This window comes from Somniosus microcephalus, chromosome 19, assembly GCF_052327205.1.
Source record: "Somniosus microcephalus isolate GS21.2 chromosome 19, FLI_Smic_1.0, whole genome shotgun sequence".
NCBI classification, from domain to species: domain Eukaryota; kingdom Metazoa; phylum Chordata; class Chondrichthyes; order Squaliformes; family Somniosidae; genus Somniosus; species Somniosus microcephalus.
In genome coordinates this window covers 6227600-6240833 of record NC_141005.1, presented here as the reverse complement: position 1 = coordinate 6240833, position 13234 = coordinate 6227600, and the positions used below count along the sequence as shown (strand labels likewise).

General features: G+C 48.3%; 1 protein-coding gene across 2 annotated transcripts in view; it reads right to left on the bottom strand.

The window, feature by feature from the left end:
• The window catches only part of adgrd1 (adhesion G protein-coupled receptor D1), a 349877-nt gene that overhangs the window by 245917 nt on the left and 90726 nt on the right, over positions 1 to 13234 (bottom strand). For both annotated transcript variants that reach the window (XM_086011896.1, XM_086011897.1), the window contains one exon: positions 4380 to 4521. In XM_086011896.1, coding sequence (XP_085868022.1) covers positions 4380 to 4521 — 142 coding nt within the window. The remainder of the gene's footprint in view (positions 1 to 4379; positions 4522 to 13234) is intronic.

The window sequence follows — 13234 nt, the reverse complement described above, 5'->3', positions numbered from 1 at the left end:
CTAGGAACTAATACATTTTTAAAAACTTGTTCAAGTTGCAAGCTCCAAAAAGGAGAAGGCCGAGGACCTAATTGGGGTCTTTAAAATTATGAACGGTTTTGATAGAATGTGGGGAAGAGCATAGCTAGAGGCCATCAATATAAGGTAGTCAACAAGAAATCCAAAAGGGAATTCAGGAGAAACTTCTTTACCCAGAGAGTGGTGAGAATGTGGAACTCGCTGCCACAGGGAGTGGTTGAGGCGAATAGTATAGATACATTTAAGGGGAAGCTGGATAAACAAATGAGGGAGAAAGGAAAAGAGGGTTATGTTGATGGGGTGAGATGAAGAGGGGTGGGAAGAGGCTCGTGTGGAGCATAAAACACTGGCACGGACCAGTAGGGCTGAATGGCCTGTTTCTGTGCTGTACATTCTATATATGTAATCTTATGTAACCAGCCAAAGGAATCACGTTTTGGTGATGACGGTTCAGGGACAGTGCCGCACTGTCGGAGGGGCGGCACCGAGGGAGCGCCGCACTGTCGGAGGGGCGGCACCGAGGGAGCGCCGCACTGTCGGAGGGGCGGCACCGAGGGAGCGCCGCACTGTCGGAGGGGCGGCACCGAGGGAGCGCCGCACTGTCGGAGGGGCGGCACCGAGGGAGCGCCGCACTGTCGGAGGGGCGGCACCGAGGGAGCGCCGCACTGTCGGAGGGGCGGCACCGAGGGAGCGCCGCACTGTCGGAGGGGCGGCACCGAGGGAGCGCCGCACTGTCGGAGGGGCGGCACCGAGGGAGCGCCGCACTGTCGGAGGGGCAGCACCGAGGGAGCGCCGCACTGTCGGAGGGGCAGTACTGAGGGAGCGCCGCACTGTCGGAGGGGCAGTACTGAGGGAGCGCCGCACTGTCGGAGGGGCAGTACTGAGGGAGCGCCGCACTGTCGGAGGGGCAGTACTGAGGGAGCGCCGCACTGTCGGAGGGGCAGTACTGAGGGAGCGCCGCACTGTCGGAGGGGCAGTACTGAGGGAGCGCCGCACTGTCGGAGGGGCAGTACTGAGGGAGCGCCGCACTGTCGGAGGGGCAGTACTGAGGGAGCGCCGCACTGTCGGTGGTGCCGTCTTTCAGGTTAGATGTTAAACCGAGGCCCCGTCTGCTCTCTCAGGTGGATGGAAAAGATCCCACAGCACTACTTTAAAAATGAGCAGGAGAATTCTCCCCCGGGTCCTGGGGCCAAAATTTATCCCTCAACCAACATCACTAAAACAGATTATCTGGCCATTATCACATTGCTGTTTGTGGGAGCTTGCTGTGCACAAATTGGCTGCCACGTTTCCCACATTACAACAGTGACTACACTTCAAAAGTACTTCATTGAGTGTAAAGCACTTTAGGGCGTCCTGAGGTTGTGAAAGGTGCTGGAGAAATGCAAGTCTTTATTTTTACTTTAACTTCCAATATATACTCGATGAAACTGTTAACTGGCCAAAACCGATCCTAACTGGAAGGAATATGGATCTAACTTTCCCCAGCGCTCCATGATTCGAAAAACCTTACAAAAAAGAGCAGGAACCTTAGCGAGTTACCCAGGGAGAGGGATAACGGATTTACAGGTCGCTCAAGTCCCGCTAAGTTCCACAAGCTCGCGAGTGGAAAGATAATCGCACTGTCCCAAGTTAATTATGTGCCCTGTGTGTGCGTGAAGGGTAAGTATCGAGTTCATGACCCCACTGCACGGCCTTGCCCACTGGGAGAGCGTCGAGGGATTGGAGTGTGCGAGACCGTGCGCTGGGAGCATTAAGTCATGAAATTACCCCTTGTGATAACTTGGCCTAATTAAAATGGGATGACTAATGAAAACAAGACGAAAGATATTTAAAGCTAACACAAATAAAGCCAAAATTTATTTCACACTTCATAAAACAGTAACGAGCTAAACCAGACCGACGTCAGCACAAACACCAGATGCAAGCGCAGCACCATTTTTTTTTTCTCCGGTAAGTTAAGTGCCGAGTAACTCGCTGCCAACCTTCACCCTGCCGTACGCTGGCCTGGTAGGACAGGACACGCCTTCACATCGTGTTCCCCACTCAGCCAACCTTCAAATCCTCCAAAAGCTGACCAACAGCTTCAAAACAAAACTCCGGACATTAACTGGAGAACAGCCCAGAGTACGCTGCTACATTGAACGACAGAACTTGCATTGTTACAACGCCTTTCATGTCCTCAGGTACCAGGCACAAAACCAGCGGCCAGAATTGGTTTGGCCTTTTGCCCGCCGATATCGCCAGACGCCGCTCCTGGCTTCGATCTGGAGGACGGTCCGATGCCTTTGGAATAAGAGTTGCCAACTCTGGTTGGACTTATTCCTGGAGGGTTCACCCCTGACCCCTCCCGCCCCGCCCCGTCAAACAGCCACCTCATACTTGTATCACTAATAAACAAAAGTGTTTAAAGAAAATGAAGACTTTTTTATTGAGACATTTAGGGAGAAAAATTCAGTATCGCGCCATTTGGGATGCCATTATCGGCCATGCACAAAGTTTAGCGCCTGGCGCTAATTATCGCCTCAGACGGCAAACTTGGCTTCTATCGCCCCTGGAGGTGATTGGAGCGCTAAATCAGGCGCTACACACCTGTCTTAAGGCGCAAAGGCCGAGGAGCGAGGCGCTACCTCAGAGCGCTGGCGAAGCAAGGAAGAGCAAATCAAAATAAACCTGCAAAGTGCTGCTCAGTACCCAAAACTCCTTCACACAGCGTTGAATCTCTCCAGAAGTCTCTCTCTCTCTCTCTCAGAATGCGTGGTGCAAAAATGTCACCAACAAAAAAAGGCAGGAAGCGGCCGCCTTTAAATAGCGCTCCCCCAGTCCCTTTCTGACAGCATAACACTCCCCTCAACCTGTCGTTGCTAGCGGCAGGCGGTAAGGCAGGGGGCGCCACTCAATATCTGGTCCAGGGCGCTACCGGGGCGTTGCGCACTCGACTGACGGCACGATCTGCCGGCGCAGGAGATCGTGGCGGTAGTGTTTAGCGCCGCCGCAAAATGTCTAGTTAATTTCGCGAGCGGTGCAAATATCGCCGCGCCCGGGCGCTAGTTGCTTGGCGCCCCCTTAAGGCGCTAACGGGAGGCGCAAACAACTGAATTTTTCCCCCTTATTTTTTAACTCAGACCGCCTATTTCCACCTCCCTAACATCGCCCCTCTCCGCCCTTGCCTCAGCTCATCCGCTGCTGAAACCCTCACCCATGCCTTTGTTTCCTCTAGACTTGACTATTCCAACGCACTCCTGGCTGGCCTCCCACATTCTACGTAAGCTTGAGGTCATCAAAACTCGGCTGCCCGTGTCCTAACTCGCACCAAGTCCCGTCCACCCATCACCCCTGTACTCACTGACCTACATTGGCTCCCAGTTATGCAACACCTTGATTTTAAAATTCTCATCTTTGATTTCAAATCCCTCCATGGGCTCGCCCCTCCCTATCTCTGTAATCTCCTTCAGCCCCACAACCCCTCCGAGATCTCTGCGCTCCTCTAATTCTGCCCTCTTGAGGATCCTTGATTTTAATCGCTCAGCCATTGGCGGCCGTGCCTTCAGCTGCCTGGGCCCTAAACTCTGGAATTCCCTCCCTAAACCTCTCCACCTCTCTCTCCTCCTTTAAGACGCTGCTTAAAACCGACCTCTTTGACCAAGCGTTTGGTCGCCTGTCCTAATATCTCCTTATGTGGCTCAGTGTCAATTTTTTGTTTGATAATCGCTCGTGAAGCACCCTGGGACATTTTACTACGTTAAAGGCACTGTATAAATACAAGTTGTTGTAATGCAGCCGATGATTTCTCTCCAGGGTTTTTGCTCCCAGCAGTGTCCAGGGGATTAATCTTTAATTCCTGGAGACTCCTGGCCAATCCTGGAGGAGAATTGGCAACCCCTACATTGGAAAGCCACCTGTGATTCTTCGGGCCAATTCCTCGATCCCACACAACCAATGCGTAAACCACAAAGTCCTCAGAGAATGGAAAAAGGTAAAGGGGGGGCCTGGATTCTCCAGCCCACGCTCCCCACCGCGAGCTCGGGATTAACCCCGTCACTTCAGCTTCCCCATGACCGTTCAGAGTGCAGCCGCCTGCAGTAACTTTGGAAAAGCAATTATGAGCAAGACAGGAACAGGCCGCCTGCCACGGCATATCAACCAGTCGCACTTTGTTTTTATAACATTTAAACATTTCCATAACATGTCATCCGCTAATTTACAACCCTGGGGCTCCAGTAAACCTTGTGTGAAAGAGGATTTACCATGAATACTCAAAAGAGAGAAGGCAGAAAGGCTCCCAAATTCTTTTCCCTGCATTCCGCTCATTGTTTCACTGCCGGTCGGTTGTGCAAGCCTTGCTCTGCTTAACATCTTACCAGCACGTGGGTCAGGCTGATGGTGGTGAGTGGGAAGCCCGACAGGTTGTGAGAAAGCGATGGAGGAGGTTCGATTCTCAACGAGATGATGCAGCTCGTCACCGTGATCTTGTGGTCCTTGTGGAGCGCGGCGTCGCTGATTCTGAGCAGAGGAAACAAGGCGCAGGTTACGGCCGACATTCCTGAGAAAATGACACGTCAGTACACGGATACACAAAACAAGCCTCTCCTCCCAGCGCTCTTCCTGGAGTGCAGTCTCGTGCTACGAGCAAGCTTCCTACATCTTGCCGAAATGATCTACTTGCGAATTTGGTGATTGTTAGCAGTCAAACTCCTTCCGACTCTGGTTCCACAACCACACGTTTCGAATAAGCACGAGACTCTTCCAAAAGGCGTTCGACAAAGTGCCACATAATAGGCTTGCCAGCAAAGTTGAAGCCCATGGAATAAAAGGGACAGTGGCAGCATGGATACGGAATTGGCTAAGTGACAGGGAACAGAGAGTAGTGGTGAACGGTTGTTTTCGGGACTGGAGGAAGGTATACAGTGGTGTTACCCAGGGGTCGGTTCTAGGACCACTGCTTTTCTTGATATATATTAATGACTTGGACCTGGGTGTACAGGGCATAATTTCAAAATCTGCAGATGACAAAACGTGGAGGTATAGTGAACAGTGAGGAGGAGAGTGATTGACTTCAGGAAGACATAGACAGGCTGGTGAAATGGGCGGACACATGGCAGATGAAATTTAATGCAGAAAAGTGTGAAGTGATACATTCTGGTGGGAAGAACAAGGAGAGGCAATATAAACTAAAGGGTACAATCCTGAAGTGGGTGCACGAACAGGGAGACCTGGGGGTACGTGTGCACAAATCGTTGAAGGTGGCAGGGCAGGTTGAGAAAGCAGTTAAAAAGGCTTACGGGGTCCTGGGCTTCATAAATAGGAGTATAGAGTACAAAAGCAAGGAAATTATAATGAACCTGTATAAAATACTGGCCTCAACTGGAGTATTATGTCCAATTCTGGGCACCGCACTTTAGGAAGGATGTGAAGGCTTTAGAGAGGGTGCAGAAAAGATTTACGAGAATGGTTCCAGGGATGAGGGACTGGAGTTACGTGGAGAGACTGGAGAAGCTGGGGTTGTTCTCCTTGGAGCAGAGAAGGTTAAGGGGAGATTTGATTGAGGGGTTCAAAATCATGAGGGGTCTGGACAGAGAGAAACTGTTCCCATTGGCGGAAGGGTCGAGAACCAGAGGACACAGATTTAAAGTGATGGGCAGAAGAACCAAAGTCGATGTAAGAAAAAACTTTTTTACGCAGTGAGTGGTTAGGATCTGGAATGCACTGCCTGAGTGGGTGGTGGAGACAGGCTCAATCGTGGCTTTCCAAAGGGAGTTGGATAAGTATCTGAAGGAAAATTTTTTTGCATGGCTACGGGGTAAGGGCGGGAGAGTGGGACTAGCTGAAGTGCTCTTACAGAGAGACGGCACAGGCTCGACGGGCCGAATGGCCTCCTTCTGTGCTGTAACCATTCTACGATTCTTCATAGTGGAATATATGGAACAGACTTTATTGATGCACAGTACAGATGAACTTTAACTGTACACAGATTGACTTTTCGGTTTCTGGATCTTTCGAGCACACTGGCATACTGCTGAAAAACATGCTCCTTTATACACCATATAAATAAATAATATATCATAGATAAGACTGCATGACGTATCTATTCCCAAACCCTTTGAAAACAGAATATTCATGTAAACACTGGTAATTTTTTACTTCCAAACTACTTCTCCTGAACAAGACTCCCCGACTGTAACAGTCCCTAAACCCTTGGAGGTAAAATCTTTACCAGCCGCTTTCGTTTATTATCCAAGAGCTACACTTTATCACTAACACTTATTTCCTTACACAAACACTTTACAACTCAGAAGACGAGCCATGCTTTCTCCTCACCACACTTCAGTCATCCTGCTTACATTGGAGAGCCTCTTGCTTCAAGATATAAAGTTGCTCGACTTTTAACCCTCGACTCCCCAAGATGTCCAACACACATCTCTCCAGGATGTCCAACAGTTACTTGACGGAGATGCATCACCGCCAATCTTAATCCCGTCCCCCCACCTGATGCCAAAAGAAAGCATTTTCCAACAGCGGGCAATTCTTGACCATTTGCTTCAGCATTGGCCCTGGGTTTTTCTGCCTCTCCCGGGAGATGACATGGCTCAGGGTGGGTGGGAAGAATCTAGTCGCGATGCTCCAGCCCGCGCGGTGTGTGGGGCAGGCTGGATGGGCCAGCTGGCCTTTTCCTGCCCATCACTTTCGTATGTTCATAAGTCATAGCGCCCCCTGCGGGAAACCCGAGACCTTGCTGGTCTGTGGAGCTCAGTCACACACCAGGCACTGCATTTACCCAATGGAGCCCCCAGGGGGCGGTCATCCAACCAGTCCCTCGCAGTCGAAGAACGAGTGAACAAAACAGGATTCAGCAAACAATGCAATTTAACCAGTGGAAATGTGAGCAATGTGCCAACTCACTCATAGGAACAGGAGGAGGCCATTCAGCCACTAGAGCCCGTTACACAGGAAGAGACCCATTCAGCCCCTCGAGCCTGCTCCGCCATTCAATCAGATCATGGCTGATCTCTATCTTATCTCCATTTACCTGCCTTGGTTCCGTATCCCTTAATACCCTTACCTAACAAAAATCTATCAATCTCAGTCTTGAAAGCTTCAATTGACCCCCCCCAGCCTCAACAGCTTTTTGGGGGAGAGAGTTCCAGATTTCCACTAACCCTTTGTGTGAAGAAGTGCTTCCTGACATCACCCCTGAACGGCCTGGCTCTAATTTTAAGGTTCTGCCCCCTTGTTCTGGACTCCCCCCACCAGAGGAAATAGTTTCTCTCTATCGACCCGATCAACTCCTTTAATCATCTTAAACACCGCGATCAGATCACCCCTTAATCTTCTACACCGGAGGCAATACAAGCCAAGTTTATGCAACCTGTCCCCAGAATTGAAGCCTTTGATCCACTGGCATGCAGTAGTTATTAGCAATCCCACTCAGGCAGGCTGCAGAGGTTGGTGCAGGGAGATGGGAAAAGTCCTCCCCGATACGCATCATAGAATGAGACAGCACAGAAGGAGGCCATTCGGCCCATCGTGCCTGTGCCAGCTCTTTGAAAGATTCTCTCCAATTAGTCCCACTCCCCTTACCCTTTCCCCAGAGCCCTGCAAATTTTTCCCACTTCAAGTATTTCTCCAATTCCCTTTTGAAAGTTACTATTGAATCTGCTTCCACCGCCCTTTCAGGCAGCGCATTCCAGATCACAACAACTCGCTGTTTAAAAAAAAATTCTCCTCATCTCCCCTCTGGTTATTTTGCCAATTACCTTAAATCTGTGTCCTCTGGTTACCGATCCTTCTGGCACTGGAAACAGTTTCTCCTTATTTACTCCATCAAAACCCCTCATAATTTTGAACACTCCCCATAACCTTCTCTGCTCTAAGGAGAACAATCCCAGCTTCTCCAGTCTCTCCACATAACTGAAGTCCCTCATCCCTGGAACCATTCTAGCAAATCTCCTCCGCACCCTCTCCAAGGGCCTCAACATCCTTCCGAAAGTGCGGTGCCCAGAATTAGACACAATACTGCAGCTGGGTTCTAACCAGTGTTTTATGAAGGTTCAGCATAACTTCCTTGCTTTTGTACTCTGTGCCTCTGTTAATAAAGCCAAGGATCCCGCATGCCTTTTAACAGCCTTCTCCACTTGTCCTGCCACCTTCAATGATTTGTGCATCCCAACAATGTTCCCTCTAACGTTTGTTTGGGGCGCGCGGTCCCTTTAACGAGCTGCGCAGTCCATTCAAATTTACATGAATTCGCGGTTTTTCCATTTAAAAGCCGCTGAGCAGCTTGCGCGGGACCTCCAGAGCGCTGGGCGGCCGTGCAGCTTACCGGGGGCGCTGGGCGGCCGTGCAGCTTACCGGGGGCGCTGGGCGGCCGTGCAGCTTACCGGGGGCGCTGGGCGGCCGTGCAGCTTACCGGGGGCGCTGGGCGGCCGTGCAGCTTACCGGGGGCGCTGGGCGGCCGTGCAGCTTACCGGGGGCGCTGGGCGGCCGTGCAGCTTACCGGGGGCGCTGGGCGGCCGTGCAGCTTCCCGGGGGCGCTGGGCGGCCGTGCAGCTTACCGGGGGCGCTGGGCGGCCGTGCAGCTTACCGGGGGCGCTGGGCGGCCGTGCAGCTTACCGGGAACACTGACCCCCCCCCCCACCACCACCCCCCCCCCCACCCCCCCAAAGAGTCTCTGTTCCTGCACCCCATTTAAAATTGTACCATTTAGTTTATAACGCCTCTCCTCATTCTCCCGACTAAAATGCATCACTTCGCACTTCTCTGCCTCAAATTTCATCTGCAGCAAGGAATGCGGTCAGGAGAGAGGTGAAGTGTTTGATGTTAAATATAGGTCCCTGAAATAGAAACTGCTCCATTTCCCAGCTCTGAATATACCCAACGTGATGAGCACTGTATTATTATTTTAATGAAAAGAGACCTAAAAATTTTTTAATTTTTTTAAAAATTGTTCAAGCAAAACACATGATCGAAAACAGAACTCAATTTCAGTCAAGGGTTTCAACACAAAGTATTCTCTGCAGGAGATTCTCAAGGATAACATTTATCTATTAAACACACAGATGCACACGCATCCAATCATCAACCACAGTGGACATGCCTCGCAGGAATGCTACTTGCAAGTGGAGTTACTGAAATAACATCCTCTCCTCACAGAAGTCCACTGATATTCAATTCTACAGGACACAAGCTGCCTTTAATAAAATGAATTCTAAATGTTAACCAGAACCCGACAGAATTCTTCCAAACTATTGTTCTTATTCGGGGTACAGATACGCAGATCGCTAAAAGTAGCGATGCAGGTTAAACAAAGCCATGAAATAAAAAGCAAGCCAAACGCTGGGGTTCACTTCTAGAGCGATAGCATTGAGCGAGCAAGCACTGAGTGCGAGGTCAGCAGAGAGTGCTCTGAGTTTGGGTAAGTGAGAGTTAGGGTAAGTGGGGTGTTAGGTGCTCTTTTCAAACTTTAACTCTGTGGGTTGCAGTTAATAAGGCCTTTCTGGAGCAGAGTGACTGTTGGTAAACCATTTAACTGGTGTAATTAGAGGAATTGATTTAATTTAAATCCAATTAATTAAAGGGGATACTAGCATCTAAAATCGGGCAGAGGGTGTCCATAACTAACAATAAAAATTTTAATTAATTACATAGAATGGAGCAGGTGATGTGTTACTGTTGCGAGATGTGGGAGCCGGTGAACCCCATTGACGCTCACGGTGATTACGTCTGTGACAAGTGTCTGCTGCTACAGGAACTCCAGCTCCGTGTTGATGAGCTGGAGTCTGAGCTTCAGACACTGCGACACATCAGGGAGGGGGAGAATTTCCTGGACTCTGTGTTTCAGGAGATGGTCACACCTATGAAGTTAATTAATTCAGATGTAGCCCATGGTCAGGGACAGGACGGTGTGACTACAAGTGAGGCAGGTACGGGGATCCAGGAGGTAGTGTTGGAGGAGCCGCAGCCCTTGCTCTTGTCCAACAGGTTTGAGGTTCTTACTCCCTGTGGGGACGGGAGCAGGGACTGCAGGGAGGATGAGCAACCTGGCCACAGCACCGTGGAATGGGGGGCCATTCAAGAGGGGGGAGTAAATAGAAATGGTGTAGTGGTAGGGGATAGTATTATTAGGGGGATAGATAGAGTTCTCTGCAGCCGAGAGCGAGAGTCCCGTAGGCTGTGTTGCCTACCCGGTGCCAGGGTTAAGGACATCTCCTCTGGGCTGGAAAGAAACTTGCAGTGGGAGGGGGTGGATCCAGTTGTCGTGGTCCATGTTGGTACAAACGACATAGATAGGACTAGGAAGCCGGTTCTGTTAAAGGAGTATGAGCAGCTAGGGGTCAAATTAAAAGACAGAACCTCAAGGGTAATAATCTCTGGATTATTACCTGAACCACGAGCAAATTTGGCTAGGACAAATAAAATTAGAGAGTTAAATGCGTGGCTCAAAGACTGGTGTGGGAGAAATGGGTTTTGCTTCCTGGGACACTGGCACCAGTACTGGGGCAGGAGGGAGCTGTTCCGTTGGGACGGGCTTCACTTGGCCAGTGCTGGGGCTAGAGTCCTGGCAGATCATATAACTAGGGCTGTAGAGAGGGCTTTAAACTAACTAGTGGGGGGGGAGGCTCCTAGAGAGCAAATAATAAAAATGACAACAGAGAAGGTCATAGACTTAGGTAGCAGTGGGGAAATTAAAAACCAGAGCGTGTCAGGAAGGGGCAGAAGGTATGGAGTAAAAGGTAAAGTAATAAAAAGGGCAAAAGCAGGAACTAAGTGTCACAAAACATATTTGAAAGTTCTCTATCTGAATGCACGTAGCATTCGTAACAAAATAGATGAGTTAATGGCACAAATAACTACATATGGGTATGATCTTGTGGCCATTACAGAAACATGGCTGCAGGGTGACAATGCCTGGGAATTAAACATACCAGGTTATTTAACGATCAGGAAGGACAGGCAGGAAGGAAGGGGAGGTGGGGTGGCTATGTTAATAAAGGAAGGAATCACTGTAATACAGAGAAATGATATTGGGTCAAAAGATCAGGATAATGAAACAGTTTCGGTGGAGATAAGGAATAATAAGGGGAAAAAAACACTAGTGGGCGTAGTCTATAGGCCTCCGAACAGTTGCAACTCTGTTGGACGGAGTATCAATCAGGAAATAGTTGAGGCTTGTAATAAGGGAACATCTATAATTATGGGGGATTTTAACTATCATATTAATTGGACAAATCAAATTGGGCAGGGCTGCCTTGAGGATGAGTTCATTGAGTGTATTAGGGATGGGTTTCTTGAGCAGTATGTAACTGAACTGACCAGGGGGCAAGCAACCTTAGATTTGGTCCTGTGTAACGAGACAGGATTAATTAAAAATGTCCTAGTAAAGGATCCCCTTGGAATGAGTGACCATAACATGGTTGAATTCCATATTCAATTAGAGGGTGAAAAGGTTGGATCTCAAACAAGCGTGCTAAGCTTGAATAAAGGAGACTATGAAGGTATGAGAGCGGAATTGAGTAGAGTGGATTGGGAAAATAGATTAAAGGGTAAGACGATACATGATCAGTGGTGTACATTCAAGGAGTTATTTTACAACTTCCAAAAAATATATATTCCACTGAGAAGAAAAAGGTGTAAAAGAAAAGACAGCCATCCGTGGCTAAGTAAAGAAATTAAGGATAGTATTCGACTAAAAACAAGGGCATATAAAGGTAGCCAAATCTAGTGGGAGGATAGAGGATTGGGAAAACTTTAAAAGACAGCAAAAGATAACAAAAAGATTAATTAAGAAAGGGAAGATAGATTATGAAAGTAAATTAACAAAAAATATAAAAACAGATAGTAAGAGTTTTTATAGTTATATAAAAAGAAAAAGGGTGGCTAAAGTAAATGTTGGTCCCTTAGAGGATGAGACCGGGAAATTAATGGTGGGAAATATGGAGATGGCAAAAACACTGAATGAATATTTTGTATCAGTCTTTACAGTAGAGGACACTAAGAATATCCCAACACTGGACAAACAGGGGGCTATGGGGGGGGAGGAGCTAAACACGATCAAAATCACTAAGGAAGTGTTACTCGGTAAAATAATGGGACTCAAGGCAGATAAATCACCTGGACCGGATGGCTTACATCCTCGGGTCTTCAGGGAAGTGGTGGTAGGGATTGTGGATGCATTGGTAATAATTTTCCAAAACTCCCTGGACTCGGCAAAGGTCCCGGCAGACTGGAAAACTGCTAATGTAACACCCTTATTTAAAAAGGGCAGTAGACAGAAGGCTGGAAACTATAGACCGGTTAGCCTAACATCTGTGGTAGGTAAAATTTTGGAGTCCATTATTAAGGAGACAGTAACAGGACATTTAGATAATCATAATTTAATAGGACAAAGTCAGCATGGTTTTATGAAGGGGAAGTCATGTTTGACAAATTTGCTGGAGTTCTTTGAGGAAGTAACATATAGGGTGGATAAAGGGGAACCAGTGGACGTAGTGTATTTAGACTTCCAAAAGGCATTTGACAAGGTGCCACACAAAAGATTATTGCTTAAGATAAAAAAATCACAGGATTGGGGGTAATATTCTGGCATGGATAGAGGATTGGCTATCTAACAGAAGGCAGAGAGTTGGGATAAATGGTTCATTCTTAGACTGGCAATCAGTAACTAGTGGTGTTCCGCAGGGGTCGGTGCTGGGTCCCCAACTCTTTACAATCTATATTAACGATTTGGAGGAGGGGACTGAGTGTAACATATTAAAGTTTGCAGATGATACTAAGATGGGAGGGAAAGTAGTGAGTGAGGAGGACATAAAAAACCTGCAAGGGGACATAGACAGGCTAAGTAAGTGGGCAGAGAGTTGGCAGATGGAATACAATACTGGAAAGTGTGAGGTTATGCACTTTGGCAGGAAAAATCGTAGAGCAAGTTATTATCTTAATGGCAAGAAACTGGAAAGTACTGAAGTACAAAGGGATCTGGGGGTCCTGGTGCACGAAACTCAAAAGGTTAGTATGCAGGTGCAGCAAGTGATTAAGAAGGCCAATGGAATGTTGGCTTTCATTGCTAGGGGGATAGAATATAAAAATAGGGAGGTATTGCTTCAGTTGTACAAGGTATTGGTGAGACCGCACCTGGAATACTGCGTACAGTTTTGGTGTCCATACTTAAGAAAAGACATACTTGCTCTCGAGTCAGTACAAAGAAGGTTCACTCGGTTAATCC